Source organism: Leptonychotes weddellii, chromosome 16, assembly GCF_054177405.1.
Source record: "Leptonychotes weddellii isolate Sample4059 chromosome 16, ASM5417740v2, whole genome shotgun sequence".
NCBI classification, from domain to species: domain Eukaryota; kingdom Metazoa; phylum Chordata; class Mammalia; order Carnivora; family Phocidae; genus Leptonychotes; species Leptonychotes weddellii.
The window spans coordinates 5,248,078-5,266,666 of record NC_138384.1 but is presented as its reverse complement, the minus strand read 5'-3'; the positions used below and the strand labels follow the sequence as shown (position 1 = coordinate 5,266,666).

General features: G+C 41.1%; 1 protein-coding gene across 3 annotated transcripts in view; it reads left to right on the top strand.

The window, feature by feature from the left end:
• The window catches only part of CDH13 (cadherin 13), a 1,287,326-nt gene that overhangs the window by 544,083 nt on the left and 724,654 nt on the right, over nucleotides 1–18,589 (top strand). For all 3 annotated transcript variants that reach the window (XM_081807354.1, XM_081807356.1, XM_081807355.1), the window contains one exon: nucleotides 4,148–4,259. In XM_081807354.1, coding sequence (XP_081663480.1) covers nucleotides 4,148–4,259 — 112 coding nt within the window. The remainder of the gene's footprint in view (nucleotides 1–4,147; nucleotides 4,260–18,589) is intronic.

The following is an 18,589-nucleotide window of genomic DNA, read 5'->3' as shown; positions in this document are numbered from 1 at the left end:
TAGAAACAATGATAAGAATAATAGCAAACATTTATTGAGCAACTACTATGTGCCTGGTACGACATAAGGCTCTTTACAACAATTAACTCATTTAATCCTCATAGTAACTTTAAGATACTATTATTGTTCCAATTTCCATCTGAGGAAACTGAGACACAGAAGGTTACTTGCCCAAGGTTGCAGCTGGCAAATGGCAGCTGATAAACTGGGATTCATACAGAACCAGTGTGGCTCTGTCCTGTGCTTATAGTTTGTCTGAACATGAATCTGCTTTCCTAAGCAGGCTGACTGTAATTTTCAAATAATAGAAATCCTTCAGTGATCATAAAATTTGATCACTGCTGAGCTTTCAAAGGTGTATTGGTTGTTGCTTATGAGGTGCAAGCTAATGCATAAATGAACAAAAAAACCATATAGGAAAGCCATTATTTCTAAGGCATTAAAGATAAATTCAGAATGTTGTTCGTAGCATATATTCTGGAAATGCTAAAGAGGGTTTGGAGAAAAGTATGTCCAGGTGGCATATTTCTAAGAGTGACATCTGATGATTTTGGAGAAGGGGCTTAACCTAGTTTTGGAGTAATGTCCAAATACTCGCTTTTAAACCAATGAGGGAGGCTTCTTCATATTCTTCCACCAAACTCAGTATGATTGAAATTGGAGAGTGGGTATCCATGACAAGTTCATGCACAGATACTACTTAAATTCTGCTGAAAATTCAAGGGGCGATAGCGGTAAGTAATATATTCTACCACTACTGCCCAGTCAGACGTTCAGCTTTTGGGAAGCCTTAAATTAGTCTGGATTATTTTTTAAATGCAATTTTCTAATTTCAGAGATCTGTTACATGAAACCCAGACAGACACAAAGGAACTTACGTGAAAGCAAAAAGTGTGTTGGCAAAAAAGACAAGTCTATGTTCCTTTCCATTTATCCAACTAATTCTGAGCCATCTTTGAGATCAAAGCAGAAATGTCCCTTCTGTGGGTTTGCTTTCCCTGATCTCCCTAGATGAAGTTAAACTCCTTGTCCCTGGCTTTTACATGCTCTCAAAGACACAATTTCCTCTCAAGTTAAAATTCTAGTTAATTAATTGAACTATGATTTGTTAATGCCTGTCACCTTTTCTAGTCCACATTAACAGTTGACACTTGCTGACCACTTATCCTGTGCGACACTATTCTAGTTGTTGGCTTCTTTAAATTTTTAATTTTTTTTGAGAAAGAGAGAGAGAGCACTGGAGTGAGCTACCAGAGAGGGTTAGATGCTTAACTGACTGAGCCACCCAGGCGCCCCTATTGTAGTTGTTTTAGATGCACCATCCACTGAATCCATATATCTCCTCTCAATGCACATCTTATTCTCCATATTTCCATTGCTATCAGTCAGTAAAGGACAGAGCCAAGATTTGAACCTCTGGAGTTTGTGCTTCTAATTACTGGCTTATTATGCTTCTGTATAAGCTCCAGAACAGCACCTAGCAAAGTGCTGAATCCCAGGAGATTAATAAGTTTGGGGGAATAAGTGAATGAATGAATGCAGGGAGGACAGACTAGTTCTTCCTTGGCTAAGTCACAAGTTGCCCAGGAGAGTGCTGCATGCTTTTTTCTTATAAGTTTGGTGGGTAGAGGGACCCAACAATTTACAAATAAAATCTGAGCCTCTGGGAGTCCTCTCATCACTCCCATCCTCCCTGATGGTCAGCTGTTGGAAAACGTTTATTTTTCCTTTATGACTCCTGAGGATTCCTGAATAGAGCCTGCCAAGAAATCAGGACAGAACAGGGGCTCCACTCAACCAACCTCTCAACCAGTTCTGGATTCTTATGCTCAGGATCGCTAGAGAAATGGCATCTCCTTAGTTCCTAGGGGCTGACTGGTTTACTGGTCTGGGGTTGAGGGCAGAATTAGCTGATTAGAAGGTTAAGGTATAATTGTAGGCTCAGGGTGCCTGGAGGCCACCTTTGACCATTTGCAGTTTAACTGAATTAGCGTTGGCCAGTTACAGATTTTCTGCTTGCAGAATTGCGTGCAAATTATTCTGAGTCCTGAATCTGCATTCTGTGTGTGTGCCATTTGGGATGTCAGCATTATGATTGCCTTGGAAGCAATCTAACCAGAGCCTGCTCTGGAGGCAAGGGAAAGTTTCACAAGCAGAACTGCTCCGATAGGGAACTATAATATCCTAACCCCTTTGATTTTTGAAAGATGATGTCGGTCAGGGTGATGACTTGCCCATTTCAATTTCTCTGATATTCCTCAGTCCAGCCATACCATGAACCTCCAAAGATTAATTCTCGCTCTCATTCCTTGGGGTTCACTGCATTTCAGGGGGCTGGTATTTAGAGAGAAGCCCTGGGTCCCTGGTTTCCAACCTTTTGTGCCCTCTTGTGAATTTGCTGGTGGGGATAATAATGAGTTTTCTTCAACAGCTTGTGAACAGTCGTTAAGAGTTTGCATCCTAGTATCAAAATTTGGTTTCCCAAGAAGCAGGCACTCAGTCAAGGATTTGAGTGCAAGTAGTTTTATTTGGAGGGTGGTGTCAGAAAACACCAACAAGACATGAGAAAATGAGCCAGGGAAGGAAAGGCAGTGAATGGAGGGTGAGTTATCAAGCCAGATGCCACTGTGGGCACCTGGAGTTGAAATCCACATGGAAAAAGGGAGACAGAACCCTTGCCTGCAAGATGTCTCTCCTGAGGGGTGAGAGAGCTGGGGTATTTGTGCACCGATTCTCATCAGTTATGGTCAAGGGCTGCTGCTGAGAATATGAATTTCCAAACACTCTCTGCTGGCACCAAGCTCTGTTAAAACAGCCTTCCCCAGGTTTCAGAGAAACAACTCAGGCAAAAAAAATGTAAAATCCTGCCCCATGACATGGAAAGCCTAAGGGGTATGGGAGGAGCTCTCACAATGATCCAAATCAGAGGACACTTAAGCTGGATTCAGATCCTGGCCCCACCCATCCTAGCTGCACGATCTTGGGCAAATGTGTTAGCTTCTCTAGGATGTGAGGCCCCTTGTCTGCAAAATGTATCCTATAAAATATTAAATACATCATAGGTTGTGGTAGAGATTAAAGGAGATGATGCATATAACAAACTTAGCATAGTGCTCGCCATGTAGTAAAGGCTGAAAAATGTTAGCAGTTACATTTTAAGTATTATGGAGAGTCTTCTCTGTGTCCATATATGCAGTAGGTGCTTGGTACCAAAGTTGGGGAAAAAGAAGTAACTGCTATCTTTACAGGGCTTGTAGTCTTTGCCTAGTAAACCCCTGACTATTTCTTACCATACTAAATTACCCCTTGTCCAAGGGTGTGTCACATACTTTTATATTCCAAAACATATAGCCTAGATTTTTGACTCCAGGATGAAGCACTCCAAGGATTTGCAAAGACAAAGCTGAGCTTTTGGAAGCAATTGTAAAGTTTAGGTTTTTCTAGTAGCCAAACTTACAAAAGTAAAAACAAAGTGGTGAAATTGACTTTAATAACATATCTATTTAGTCCAGTCTGTAAAATATTGTTTCAACATGTAATCCATATACAAATTATTAAATTAGGTATTTTACATTATTTTTCTTTTTGGTACTCAGTCTTCAAAATCCAACATATATTTTATACTGACAATTTCTGCCCAGCTACATTTCACGTGCTTGGTGGCAGAGTGTGGCTCGTGGCCACCATATTGGATTGTGAAGGTCTAGTGGGCTCTGAATTCCTTTGGGAAGTAATTTCCAATGGAATATTCTGTTTTCCTCCTCATTATATATGGCACTGCTCCTTTTCATCTATGACAGTGAAGTTGGTTTGAGCTCGGGCATCATATGAAATTGACTGTTTTTGTAATGTAATTTCACACATAGAAACCATGGTGAGATTCTTAGCAGGTGTAAAAATCTGACAAAGTTATTTCTTTAACAGCAACCTGATGGAAACTACAGCAGCTGTTCCCATTTGCGTGTTTTCCAAATCTCATTGCCAAAGCGAATTGTTGGCAGCCACAGGAGAAGTATCAACTTACCTCTTCATTTGGGAAATGAAATTAAAACCTTAGCTCATTTCTAAAAGTCACAGATTTGGTAGAAGTTAGTAGGGCAAACACATAAGCCGCTGTTAAAATATTGATGGCTTTGGTTTTTCTCAGGTGCTGCTGCTAACATCTGCAGAAGATTTGGACTGTGCGCCTGGATTTCAGCAGAAAGTGTTCCATATCAATCAGCCAGCTCAGTTCATCGAGGACCAGGTGATTCTAAACTGTAAGCAACATCACTTGATGATTCTTTGGGCCTGTTCTCATATTTGAATTCACCAGTGTCTAAGAATGTGTCTCAGGATGTGGCATTCCCTGAGCTAAGTGTTTTCTGATCATTTTTCTTATGTCACTGCTTGACCCAGGGTGGAAGCTCTTGAATTAGAGCCTTGTCGGCTGAGAGGTGAATAAAGTGGTTGTGTATCTCTTTTGAGTATTTTATCATTGGTGAGCATTTCCTCACTGGTCCCAGAAAAGGAGACCATCAGCCTCCAATGTGAGTGCTACTCTGTGCAAAGAAAATTAAATCCATTTCCCCTGGGTAGTTCCCTGAGAGCAAAACCAATGCCTTCCCAAGGATTGTTGTTTTACTGGGATTCCTTGTGCATAGTGTTAGATGAAAATAATGGTGAGAGCAGGACGTTGGCTTCTGGGAATTTTTAGTCATAGGAATTCAAAACTCCTTTTCTGAAGGCTAATAAGAGGGTCTTCAGAAAGATTCAAAACCTCTACTGGCTATTTTGTGGAGTAAACTCATATCCCCCCAAATTCCAATTAAAATATGCTCCCCTCAGATCTGTGGTTATAATCTCTTCCTATTTTTAATGCCAATATCATATTGTTTTATCTTTATGAGGGCATGGAGTGCATTGCTAAATGCATAGCAAGCATAGTTTTAGCACAGTAGAATCTAAAATTGATGGTAGACAAATAACCATTTAATTGTAAGCTCTTGAACACCATTCTTTAACATTTGGGAGTGGTTTAATTTGTTCAGATGCTCCCAGGTCCCTTTAGGGAAGATAACTGTGCATTTGCCCTTACGGTCTCAGGCTTGCCTTCCACGCTAACCACGTTCCTTCATTCCTTGCTCTATGGCTGGTGTGTTTAAAGAAAAGGAAAATAAGACCAAAAAAACAAAATAAAACCAGCCTGCTTGATTGGATTGTTCTTTGAGGCTAGAACACATTTGAAGAGTTGAAAGGAACACAGTAATAAAGATGCAATGCCGAGCATCAAGGGAGCTACCCAAGGTGAAGTCCATGAACATCTTGATCCAATTATACCAATGGAATCATTTTGGCAATTAGAGTCTGCAATTACAAGGTGCAGAACTGTCACAATAAGTGAATTCCAATGTGTGATTTCATGTTAATTTGATCCCTGAGTGTGACTCCTGGGTCAGGCCATCAGGAACCCTTATTTGTCTTTTGATTCTTCTATTTATCAGAATCAATATTTTCAAAGGGAACTTTAAGAGAACCATTTTTTTCTGGCTCTTCTCCCCGCTCATCTGTTTGTCTCATCTCTTCTCTTCTTCTCCTTCTCTCTCTCTGTGTCTCCCTTTTCTTTTCTTTCTTTCTTTTTTTTTGCAAGCGATTATCCCAAACAGCATCTATATTAACATGGGTAGAAATGTGAAGCCACACTGAGTATGGAAATTAATAGAGTTGGTATGCAAAGCAGGCCCATAAATGTGATTGCTTCTGTAATCTTCACGACACCAAACAGCTTTTAATTCACCGCTGAGAAGCTGGAAACAATCATACTTTGGGGGATCTTTTTAATTTAAACTAGACCATACTGTATATTCCAATATCACAGTTTTGTGTGTGTCTGTGTTTTTTTTTAATCCCCTAAGTAATTAAGTGGGTTATGGTTGTTGGTTCTGTGTAAGCTAGTAAATGCTAAATGGAACTCGGTTGATTATCAATGATAGCACGTTCAGAAAAAGGCAGTGATATGGGAATTGAGGATATTTAAAATTTTAGGTATGAATTTGTATGTAAATTGTTGGATCAGCAAAATCTGACTAGCCCCCTCTCAGTGAAACTGTAGGTTCATATGTATTACTAGGGTAAAAAATACAAAGAGTACATCTGGTCTGATGCTTTTGAGTTCATCTCAAAGCAATGAACATGGGTTGTTATGAGTTAGACCCTGCAAATAAGGTTAATTGTGCCTAAATGCAGAAGAAAATTTCCATAGCCTTGAGAATGCCTATTGAATATTGTTTGGGAAAATCTGGATTTCCAGAAGAAATAGCAATGTATTGCTCTATTCCAGAGGAAAGGAAAAGCCAGGAGTATTGAGTATTGATGAACCTACCCCCCCAGGCAACAAACATTCCCCCTACTCTCTCCCTCCCTCTCCTTCTTCCCCTTTCTTTCTCCATTTCTTTCATGCATTTTCCTAGGGTTCAACATAAGACCCTTCTTTTTTTTTTCTTTTTCTTTTATTATTTTTTTCTTTTACTTTTTTTTTACTAACATATAAGGTATTATTTGTTTCAGGGGTACAGGTCTGTGATTCATCAGTCTTACACAATTCACGGCGCTCACCATAGCACATACCCTTCCCAATGTCCATCACCCAGACACCCATCCCACCCACCCCCCTCCCCTCCAGCAACCCTCAGTTTGTTTCCTGAGATGAAGAGTCTCTTATGGTTTGTCTCCCTCTCTGGTTTCATCTTGTTTCATTTTTCCCTCCCTTCCCCTATGATCCTCTGTCTTGTTTCTCAAAATCCTCATATCACTGAGATCATATGATAATTCTTTCTCTGATTGACTTATTTCATTTAGCATAATACCCTCTAGTTCCATCCACGTCACTGCAGATGGCAAGATTTTGGGGGTTTTTTGATGGCTGCATAATATTCCATTGTATATATATACCACACCTTCTGTATCCATTCATCTGTTGATGGACATCTAGGCTCTTTCCATAGTTTGGCTATTGTGGACATTGCTGCTATAAACATTGGGGTGCATGCCCCTTCGGATCACTACATTCGTATCTCTGGGGTAAATACCCAGTAGTGCAATTGCTGGGTCATAGGGTAGCTCTAGTTTCAACTTTTTGAGGAACCTCCATACTGTTTTCCAGAGTGGCTGCACCAGCTTGCATTCCCAGCAACAGTGTAGGAGGGTTCTCCTTTCTCCTCATCCTCACCAACAACTGTCATTTCCTGACTTGTTAATTTTAGCCATTCTGACTGGTGTGAGGTGGTATCTCATCGAGGTTTTGATTTGTATTTCCCTGATGCCGAGTGATGTTGAGCACTTTTTCATGTGTGTGTTGGCCATTTGGATGTCTTCTTTGCAGAAATGTCTGTTCATGAACATAAGACCCTTCTATCTCTGAAAATATGATTAACCAAGAAACCACTGAGTGGTGGGTGCTCTCAGAATGAAGGCCATATTGACACAAGGCTAATGTCTGGATGAAAATGGAGAAGAGTTAAACAGAACCAGAAAGTTTGAAAATACTTAGATACTGAGGTTGCATGCCAAGATGTGGGAAATGGTTAGAATTATTTTAGCGACATATACATACAAGCTGATGTTTTAGGTAATAAAAACGTTAAAAGACACCAGGCTAGTAACATCTCTTGGACTCCGCTTATGGCATTTGTACTTTCCAGTTTTGCTTTATCTTTGCAATATTTAAGATCTTTGGTTTCCAGTCACTATAAAGTTTTGTCTTGCGGAAGGTGTAAACATAGCATAATCAGTCAGTGGATGTCTACACTTTTCACGATTCTGTAAGGTTGTCTGAAAGTGTTATCTCTTTGCCTGACAGACACAGTATGTCTGCTCATACCCCAGACTTATATTCAACCAATTTTGGGTTCAGCTTTTAGCAGGCTATAGAAAATGTTTATTCTGTCCACGGCTTCCTGCTGTCTTTGTTCAGATAGTAATATTTCCTTTTATCCTTTTTCATCTTTCTCCTCAATTCTCAATGACTTATCTTTTTCTACTTTAACTGTTACTAATGGTCACCTCCACTCCTTTTCTTTCCCTAATATTTTATTCACTGTTCACTCCAATACATCTTTCCTTCAGTTGTTCTAAAGCCTTTTATTTTCTTCACATCCAAATAACTCTTTATTCTACTCTCCTTTCCACTAAGTAGACTTGCTTTCGTCTTTAAAAGGCCATTTTTCAACAAGCTTCTAGGATCAAAACATGGTATTCCACTATTCTTCTAATGTAACCAGGGGAGCTCTTTCATTGTATCTTTCACAGTGTGATGCAAAGCCCCCAACTCATGATAACTTGGACAAAAGTTTCCTGCCTTCATCTTAGTCTTGAAAAATGAGCTGGGAAGATGTGCTTATTCCCATTTTTTTTATGAGAAGTGCAAGAAGAAAGGGGAAGACAGCTTGGAAGGCAGAAACTCAGGGGACATCCGTTCAAGGCCTTTGGACTCAGGGCAGAATCTTTGAGGGGTTTGTGGTTGGGGATCCCTAGAGGCCTCCAACACCCAGAATTCTCTTAATGGATTAGTATTGTTGCTTCTTCTGTAACATGAAAATCATGTGATTCTGGTACCTATCATCTTGGCCCCATGAGATTTGAATAGTGATGTTGGTTACACCCTCCCAGCTGACACCTGGGCTTCAGAAGAATAAGCACCCTTGGAAAACTGACCAGCCATGCAGCTGAGGTGGAAAAGGACCAGGTGATAAGCCACTGACTATCTTGTGTTTTGCAAAATTACAGAACAGACTATTCTGCCCTGGCCATATCAGCTCACGCACATCTTCCTAGCCTCATGGAGAGATCTATAATCGAGTTAGCTGAGGGGATCCATACTCTTGACCCTCTAGCTTATATTAATGGGAGATACCTGCAACTTCCAGAGTCCAGAAAGGACACCCCATTGGCCATCTAGGCACCATTAGACCAGCACTTTTCTACCTGTTACTGTTTATCCTTCCTGGATTACTCTTCATAGATGCCGCCCCCCCCCGCCCCCAGACACAGGCACACAGAGAGAAATTGCTGCGCCTGAGTTCACCTAAAATACAACCTGTATAATTACACTTTTATTTTTTAATTTAAATTCAATTAACATATAGTGTATTATTAATTTCAGAAGTAGAATTCAGCAAATCATCAGTCTTATATAATACCCAGTGCTCATTATATCATGTGCCCTCCTTAATGTCCATCACCCAGTTACCCCATCCCACCACCCCTCTCCCCTCCAGAAACCCTTAGTTTGTTTCCTATGATTAAGAGTCTCTTATGGTTTGTCTCCCTCTCTGATTTCATCTTGTTTTATTTTTTCCTCCCTTCTCCTATGATCCTCTGTTTTGTTTCTTAAATTCCACATACGAGTGAGATCATATAATTGTCCTTCTCTGATTGACTTATTTTGCTTAGCGTAATACCCTCTAGTTCCATCCACACTGTTGCAAATGGCAAGATTTCATTCTTTTTGATGGCTGAGTAATATTCCATTGTCTATATATACCACATCTTCTTTATGCATTCATTAGCTGATGGACATCTGGGCTCTTTCCATAGTTTGGCTATTGTGGACATTGGTGCTATAAACACTGGGGTGAAGATTCCCCTTCAGATCACTACATTTGTATTTTGGGGGGAAACCCTTAGTAGTACAGTTGCTGGGTCGTAGGGTAGTTCTGTTTTCAACTTCTTGTGGAACCTCCATACTATTTTCCAGAGTGGCTGCACCAGCTTGCATTCTCACCAACAGTGTAAGAGCGTTCCCCTTTTCCACATCCTCGCCAACATCTGTCTTTTCCTGACTTGTACAACCTATATAATTACACTTCTAATAACGCACTTGCACTAGTTAGAATAGGCTTGGTATCAAACAACCCCAGTGACCTAACAGAATAAAAGTTTATTTCTGATTGTTACTACTGTTATCCTTGACCTTAGGTAGGTTCAGTGTCCCTACAATGGCCATCTAATCCGGGATTGATAGAAGATAAATCATGGACATTAAAAATCTGCAGAAATGAGTGATTTTAGGATTTGAACTTCATGGACTAGTAGATTTTTTTTTTTTTATCTTGGATTGATGAGATTGTATTTTTAAACATTTTTCTAAGCCTGGACATTAAAAAAAAAAAAAAAAAGCAAATAGATGAGACAGAGGGAGAATACTACCATTTACTTTGGCTAGAATTTTCTTTTAGAAGGTCATTTGGGAAAAATAAAAATAAAAGATCATCTGGCACTAAAAAACAAGTGAAACAGGAATAAGGACTAATTACAGCAGAGAAGGCAGTTCTTTAATTTGAGTAAATTTTCTTTTGTAAGATAATGTGCCAAATGTCCTTATTTACTTCATTTTAGTGGGAAATCACATGTCAAATGCATTAGGCTGATATTACTTTTTCTCCTATTGACTTTTCTGATACTCTTCTCACGTTTCAGTATGTTCGTTTTCTAGAGAGGCAGGGATAAGTCTTAAGAGATTTCCTTATGATGGTCTGTGTGCCCATGCTGACAGCAAGAAGAGAGAGAGCATTTCTGAAAAATGTAAAAAGTTTGCATACCTTGGGAACGGATGTTGGGATTTGTAAAATGCACCCTGAGTGTTGATCAGTGTGACATCCATGGCCTTCATAGCTGGCATTTACTGTGCACTCTCTAAGTGTGGAGGGTCCCCTTGAACCTCATTAACAGGCCTTAGGGGATAAAATAATCTCATATGCCCATTTTACAGATGAAGACACTAAAGCTGGGCTAGTCAAAGCAATTTACCCAAGGTCGTATCACTCATATTTGGCAGCATCAAGATTTGAACCAGGATTCCAGTCCCTTGGCTCTTATCCAGAGCTCTTTAGTCTAGTGGACTGTTTTTGTTGATGTCAGTGGTGACACATCAAGGAAATGTGCCACTTCATTTTCCTATCTATTTTCATCAACCTGGATGAGATAGAGAAGATAGAGAAGTTCTGCTGCATTATAGTTTTTCTGTTCACAACCAAGTTTCATTCTTCCTCTGTAATATTAAAAAAATACAGAAAAAGTACCTCTTTTTCCTTGTTTCGAATAGATCCAGTTAGTGAAAGAGTGTCCATGACCTGCACTCCTGGCTTTCCACCGTCCCCATGGGTTTCTTTCACCAGGACACTGGTTGGTCACGCCACCTTGACAATGACCTTGACTAAGTGGTCCGATCATCCATGGAGTGAATGGTGTTGCATTAATCGTATTTGTACTTAACATACATGAGCCATGGCTTTTGAGGGTGTTTTTAATTGACTATAAATCAAACAGGGAACTTGAAAAATGAAGGCAATTAATGAAAAAGCAGTGTGAGAGGTGTTTTGCATCCTAACGTAGGAAATACATTGCCAGTGAATTGAATGTCAAAACAAAGGCCCTTTTGACCCTGCTGAAAAGATTTCATTTGGATGGTAATTAATGGATGAACTTTCCAACTGGCAGGTGGAGAAATGCCTGTTTCCTGAGTTTAAGCTCACTTGGGCTTTTGTCTGTCTATATTCTCTATCCTTGAACACTTCCCAAGTTCTTTTATTTTTGTTTTTAGTTTTAGTGATTTAAAAAAAATGATAATTTTTTTTCCATTTTCTGATTGTACTTTGCACTACTAACTTGTATTTGCCCTCAAGTTGGGAGATTGATTAAATGATTAATGAAATGATTTAACATCACCTGCACTGGAGTCTGCATAGATCTGAATATGGTTAGAGTTTCAAGTGGTATATTTACTTAAGCTGTTATGATATGCCAAGGAATATTACTCTGATGTCACTTGATTCACTCCACATTATGAAGGTGATTATATTTTGGGTCAGAATGTGGACTCCTATTTACATCAATGAGGCTTTTTCCTATATTTAGAGTCCTGTAGAAATGTAATACTTTTACAGGTTTGCCCTTCCACCCCACCATCATATTTGTAACAGTCTAATAATCCAGTCAATTAATATTGTTCTAATCCTCAAAAGTGCATATTAACTACCTTATTTCATAAATGTAAGGTGATGTGGTAAATAACTACAGAATAAAAAGAACACAAACACATATTGGAGAGGGATAGGATGAAGTGCTTAGAGATCCTTCCATTGGACTTGGGTGCTATGTTGTGCTTCAAGGAGTGGGAAACATATCAAGTAGTGGAGTAAGAGGGCCTGAGAAGGTGAGGAATGTAGATGGGGCCCCTGTGGCATAAGTTTTATCAGCAGAATGGAAGAAATAAATAGACCAGAGAAATCACACTGTCAGCCTTTGGGCTAAATTTGCCCAACAGATATGTCCTGTCTGGCTGCTCAGTGTGGAAGTGTTTAATGAAAAAGGTTTAATGAAAAGAATTTATTGACAACATTGAGAATTTCACTTTTAAAAATTCGTAACTTTTGGAAGATTAAACCTCCAGAATATAGACCCCAGAGGCGGGCTGCCTGGGTTCAAATCCAAGGTTTGCCCGTTATCAGCTAAGTAATTTCGGAAAGTTAGAGGAACACAAAAACTTCACTGGGCCTTAGTTCTCAGTTCCCTCATTTATAAAATGAATATGATAATGGCAGTAACCTCAATAGGTTGCTCTGAGAATTAAATGTTAATCTATGTAAAGGGTTCTGAATAGTGGCTGGTCTATAGAAAGCACTAGAATGTTAGCTGCCAGAAGTTAGTGCATCAATAATTGTAGCTGAGGCCTTCCCTGTGGCCCTCCAATCTCTACTGTCTTCCTGTCATCGGTTGGCTTCCTCATTCATTCTGCCTGCCCCTTATAGACATCTAAATTCACTCCATGAAGTCGCCATTGCTCCTGAGACTGGTGAGTGGATTGAATGATATGTCACAAAAGACCAACTGCAGGTGCTGTTTCTATCAAACCACTGCTGTTGCTGATAGTAGCTGTTCTTGGTGGTCAAGGAAGCAGAGACAATGCTGAGAGATGGAAGGGTATGAGCTGGTTGCCATCAATTAAGACTTTGAAATCTATTTTCAGTGTTTTGAATAGTTAATGCACGTAATGTGTGAAAGGGGGGCCAAGTGATTAGACAGTGTGGCTAGCTTTCTAGAAGTTCAGAATAGACGAATGAGAGGGAAGAGTGGGGAGCGCTGGGGCGGGCATGGAGCCATGTGAGAAGTTCCGAGATGGGGTTGGTTGGAGGTAAATCAGAGGAGAGGTGGCAGGAGAGGTGACAGCATGATTGAGGGGCACCTATATATGAAATAAGGGTGGGAGCAGAGCCCCAGAGAAATCCAAGGGTCTAGACCAGGGAAGACATCTAGAAGTTTTCTAAACGAGATGCATAATCATTGGAGTCTCTCTCAGCTCACTGACTTGTATGACCCCTTTACTCTCTGGACCTCTGTTTCCCCATTTGTATAATAAGGGTGTATTAGTCTCATTCTTACCAGAGCTGTTTGGGTTGTGATCCACAGTAACCCAACTCCACCTGGTATTAGCAAAAACATATAAAATTATCAGCTCACATGATGGAAGTTTTTGAGGCTTGAACTGGCTTCAGGAACACCAGGGTCTAGAGGCTCTGATGATGTCATCAGGATCACCCTTCATTCCTCAGTTCTGCTTTCTGGAGTGTTGGTATCCCCCACTCTCAGAGGGCTTCCCTCCAAGAGGGTCACCAGCAGCCCCAGACTTTTATTCTTCCAAATTCACAACCCAGAGCATCTCTTTTCCAAGTGCTCTGGCAAACCTCTCATGGCTAACACTTTTGGTCAGGTTTGGCTCTTGCGCCTATCCCCGAACCAATCACAGTGTCCAAGAAAATGTGGTATTTCTGTTGGCCAGGTCTGGGGAAGTGGAGATGCTGTTCCTTGAAGGAAAGGAGTGATGCTGGGCCGGCAGAAATAGAAGTCCACTGTACAGGTGTTCTGCTCTGCTGCTAAGGCCCCTTTCCATACCAGCATTCTCTGACTGCAGGCTGTGCTCCGTGCATACGGGTTTTTAGAACCCAGCACACACGCAAATGGAAATGTATCTTAGGTGGCAGGGGATGAGGACAGCCATCATGCCTGGGTTTCTCACTGGTTATGCTGGTGAGCAGATTGCCTAATTAAGACTGTCAAATTCAAAATGATGCCATATGGCCTCACTCTTCAACCTGTTGAGTGTATCTTTGCTCACACAGTTCTGTAACTGGTATAAATCTCTTTTATTTCTGTTTTTCTTCAAGAGAGGAAGAATACAGGAACATACGGATGTTACAGGAGCATCTCCTAATTTAAGATATTAGAACCACATGAATTGGGCTGCTTAATGAGTAAGGCATCAAAACAGAAAGTAGGAAAGATGAAGCATGGCTTTAAATAGTTTGAGAAAGCAGAAGATCTTATTATCCTGTAACATACCAAATCTACACCCGTTCTCATTATTGTGGTGCCCTCTGTCTGTCTCTTTCATCTTAATTTTCATGAAATTTTTGTTGGCTTGAAAGCAAAAGGGCAAGAGGTACAAATACTTGTCAGTCAAAATATCCCCAAGCATTTTTTTTAAAGATTTATTTATTTATTTATTTGACAGAGAGAGAGACAGCTAGAGAGGGAACACAAGTGGGGGAGTGGGAGAGGGAGAAGAAGGCTTCCCGTGGAGCAGGGAGCCCGATGCGGGGCTCGATCCCAGGACCCTGGGATCATGACCTGAGCCGAAGGCAGACGCTCAATGACTGAGCCACCCAGGTGCCTCTCCCCAAGCATTTTTTGGTATTTGACCAAATTCGCATTCTCCTTCTGGAGACAGAAATAGGTTATAGGAAAGGAAATGACATACGTGGATTCCCAACTATCCGTTTAGTTAATTATTTAAGAAACACAGAATGGTCACCTATCTTACACCAGACCCTCCACTAAGTGCACAGGTTACAGTCGAACCAGAGTAAAAAAAAATTGCCTCCTATGTTGGAACTTTCATTCTTGTGGAGAGAGAAACAGACACGATAGGAATAAACACCTAAGAACGCAGGAAAAGAAGACATGAAAATCTGATGAAAGGAAGGAAATAAGACAAAGTCATATGACAGAGATTTCTGGATGTCTGCTATAGAATGGGCCCCCAAGAAGTTTTCTCTGAGATGCTGAGGACTGCATTACAAGCCGGGGTCCACCCTGTGACGATTGGGTTGGTGAACATTTAGGCCGAGGGGCCACATAATGCAGGAGCCCTAAGATGAGAACGGGTCTTTCCGTTTGAGATTCTCTGATCTAGGGAAGGGGCTACCGTTTTATCCATTTAATCAAATCAACTTCTCTGTAAGATAGGATTATAAATCCCATTTTACAGATGAGAGCATGAAGGTTGATTAAAGGATCCGACATCTCAGAAGAAGGGCCCATGGTGAAAAACACACTCTGATCTCCCGACCCTATGAGTTCTCTCCATATGAAAAGCTATATCCAGTTTCCTCCCACAGAATCACTCCTCTTCTTTTTATTACAAACAGATTGGGGTGTCCCTGAGGGCCTCACAGGGCCAATGGTGTGGGCGCCTGGGTTGGACTGCTTGCTTCCATCACTTACAGTGGTGACATTTCCAGTCAACCTCTAGCTCCTCAGTTTCCTTATCTGTAAAATGGTGGTGATGTTTTTGTGGGTTCATCGAGATACCACAGGCAAAACTGTTAGGACACTACCAGCTACATGCAAACTCTAGATAAAGGTTGGTATATTTTATCGTTTGAAAGAATAAGGCCAGGGAGGGGAATATTTGCAGAATGATGCTGTTGGAACAGGCAGTGCTGACGTCTCCCAAAGGTGGCACAGAGCAAAGCCTGCCTCCTCTGAAATAGAACACGGGTTCTTCCTCCTGCCTCCAGGTCTCCCTGGTAGGCACTTCCATGTTCTAGGGGTATGTGCCATCCCACCCACCCCCCAACACACACACACACACCACTCATGTTTTGGTCTCTTTGGGCGAAATGTTAAAAGGATGTGCCCTGAAAAGCATTTGAGAAGGGATTCTTCCCAGCCTTAGATCGGGCATGTTCGGCAAGTTAGGGAGCTAATACCATGCATATGCTGTATATTACACAACTCCACCAGGGGTGTATGGGGCAGCCCTGTGTAATAAAACAGATATTTTTGCAGTAAAACAGATGGGTATTTACCCTAAGTAGGATAAATAAGGACCACCACATCAGTTCAGGTTGGGTTTCGTGCCAAATGAGTTACGCTGTTGGTATGCTGAGCCTCTTGGAGTTCAGAATTGCAGACTGCACTCCATAGGAGAAGAGTGCCTTGAAAAGTTGCAGACCTCAGTTCGGCTAAAACATTGAGCTGGCCTCTTCACATGTCAGCTGCTTCTGGGGCAGCCGAGTGTGGTAGTGTCTCTGACCCCAGGTTCTAGCTACCCCCCATGACCCGCTCCTGCTTGTGAGCAACTTAGTAAATGATGTCTTGGCAGGCCACCCCTGAAAAGTGGCCAACCGCTGCACCAGGCTGTTTCATTCCCATTTGAAGCCAAAACAGTTGTCAGCCATCCAGGTTCCTCCTAACTGTGCTTGTCAGCTGATTCCGGAGCCCTCCCAGAGGATCTATTTTTAGCTAAAAGTGGTTTTAATTTTCATATGTATACATTAAATCCACAGGGGTGGGAGAATTTCCAAATAAGGAACATTGATTCTGAATAACATGAAAGAAATAATTGGTGCTTGAAAAACAGTTCAAAATATGAGTCAAAACCTCCAAGGAATATGGTTAGCTCTGCATTTTTCAGTGGAAGAAAGTTTGCCGGATTAAAAACAGAAAGTGAGGGTGAGTGGGGATAAACCAGGCTGGGAGAGGGATTCAGCATCACATTCTAGGCACCGAGGAAGGGGACAAGACTAAGAATAGGGGGGACTGAGGTAGGGGGCAACTGCGATTGTCAGGTGGATGCCAACGGGGATGTGGCCCAGTGGTCATTCCCCATGTCAAGAGGGGCACAGAGGGGAGGGCTAGAACCAGGCCATTGCCTTACTCAAGAGGGATGGAAGAACAACAGCCCCAAGGGAAAGGCCTGGGGCCCGGTGTGTGGCAGCTCTGATCAAGCTTCCAGGTGTTTTATTTATTTTGGAGCAAGGTCAAGGCCATTCGAGAGTAGGTAAGGCCTAAGATAAAGATGTACGTAATTTTTTTTTTTTTTTAATGTCCAAAGTCTCCTGCTTTGCTTTTGGGGTAGGCCAGTTCAAACTTTTTGTTCTCATCATGTACATTTTTGATCAGGCACGTTTTTGTGATGGGTACAGCCTCTTTGTGTACCTAGGGAGAGGTTAAATTGTTCTCTGTTATGAAGCACTTTGTCAGCTACAATTACAATTCAGTGACTTTATCAGTTCTGATAAACAATGACCAACTCAAAATTTTAAAGAAAAAGATTTAATGGGAAGAAATTGTGGAACTCACAGGTTCATCCAAAGACCTGAATGAGGAGGCCTCAAAAAGGACAGGAGTAAAGGAGCACCAAGAGTTTCAGCAAGGGAAACTCGGAGAGAGTTTAAGACAGTGCTTTTTAACTGTTGAATCTCAGATCTGTACCTCTGAAACAAATAATGCAATATATGTTAAGAAAAAAAAAGAAGAAGAAGGTAGCGGGAGGGGAAGAATGAAGCGGGGGAAATCGGAGGGGTGGACGAACCATGAGAGACGATGGACTCTGAAAAACAGGCTGGGGGTTCTAGAGGAGAGGGGGGTGGGAGGATGGGTTGGCCTGGTGGTGGGTATTGAGGAGGGCACGTTCTGCATGGAGCACTGGGTGTTATGCACAAACAATGAATCATGGAACACTTCATCTAGAACTAATGATGTAATGTATGGGGATTAACATAAGAATAAAAAAAAAAAAGACAGTGCTTTTTAGACCTTCTATAGTGAAAAGATCAGTTTTTGTTTCAATGTTGATACTTTTGTAATAAATAAATAAATAAATAACAAATAATTATCGAAATATAATTTTCAGTAAGTTAAAAACATGACTCCTATAGAAATATAAAGTGAATACAGGTCCAAACTCACCAATTAAAGTGCAAACCAATAAGGTAAGTCTGACTCAAAGAACATTTGATGATCTAGGTGTTTGAGGTGATTTCATAATGAGGAAATGTTATAATCGGCTTGCTAGCAGTCAAAAAAAAAAAATCTTGCCATTTGCAACGATATGGATGGAACTAGAGGGTATTATGCTAAGTGAAATAAGTAAATCAGAGAAAGACAAGTATCATCTGACCTCAGTGATATGAGGAATTTGAGAAACAAGACAGAGGATCATAGGGGAAGGGAGGGAAAAATGAAACAAGATGAAACCAGACAGGGAGACAAACAATAAGAGACTTTTTTTTTTTAAAGATTTATTTATTTATTTGACAGAGAGATACACAGCGAGAGGGGGAACACAAGCAGGGGGAGTGGGAGAGGGAGAAGCAGGCCTCCTGCTGAGCAGGGAGCCCAACGCGGGGCTTGATCCCAGAACCCTGGGATCATGACCTAAGCCGAAGGCATACGCTTAACGACTAAGCCATCCAGGTGCCCCAAGAGACTCTTAATCTCAGGAAACAAACTGAGGGTTGTTGGAGTGGTGGGGGGTGGGGGTGATGGG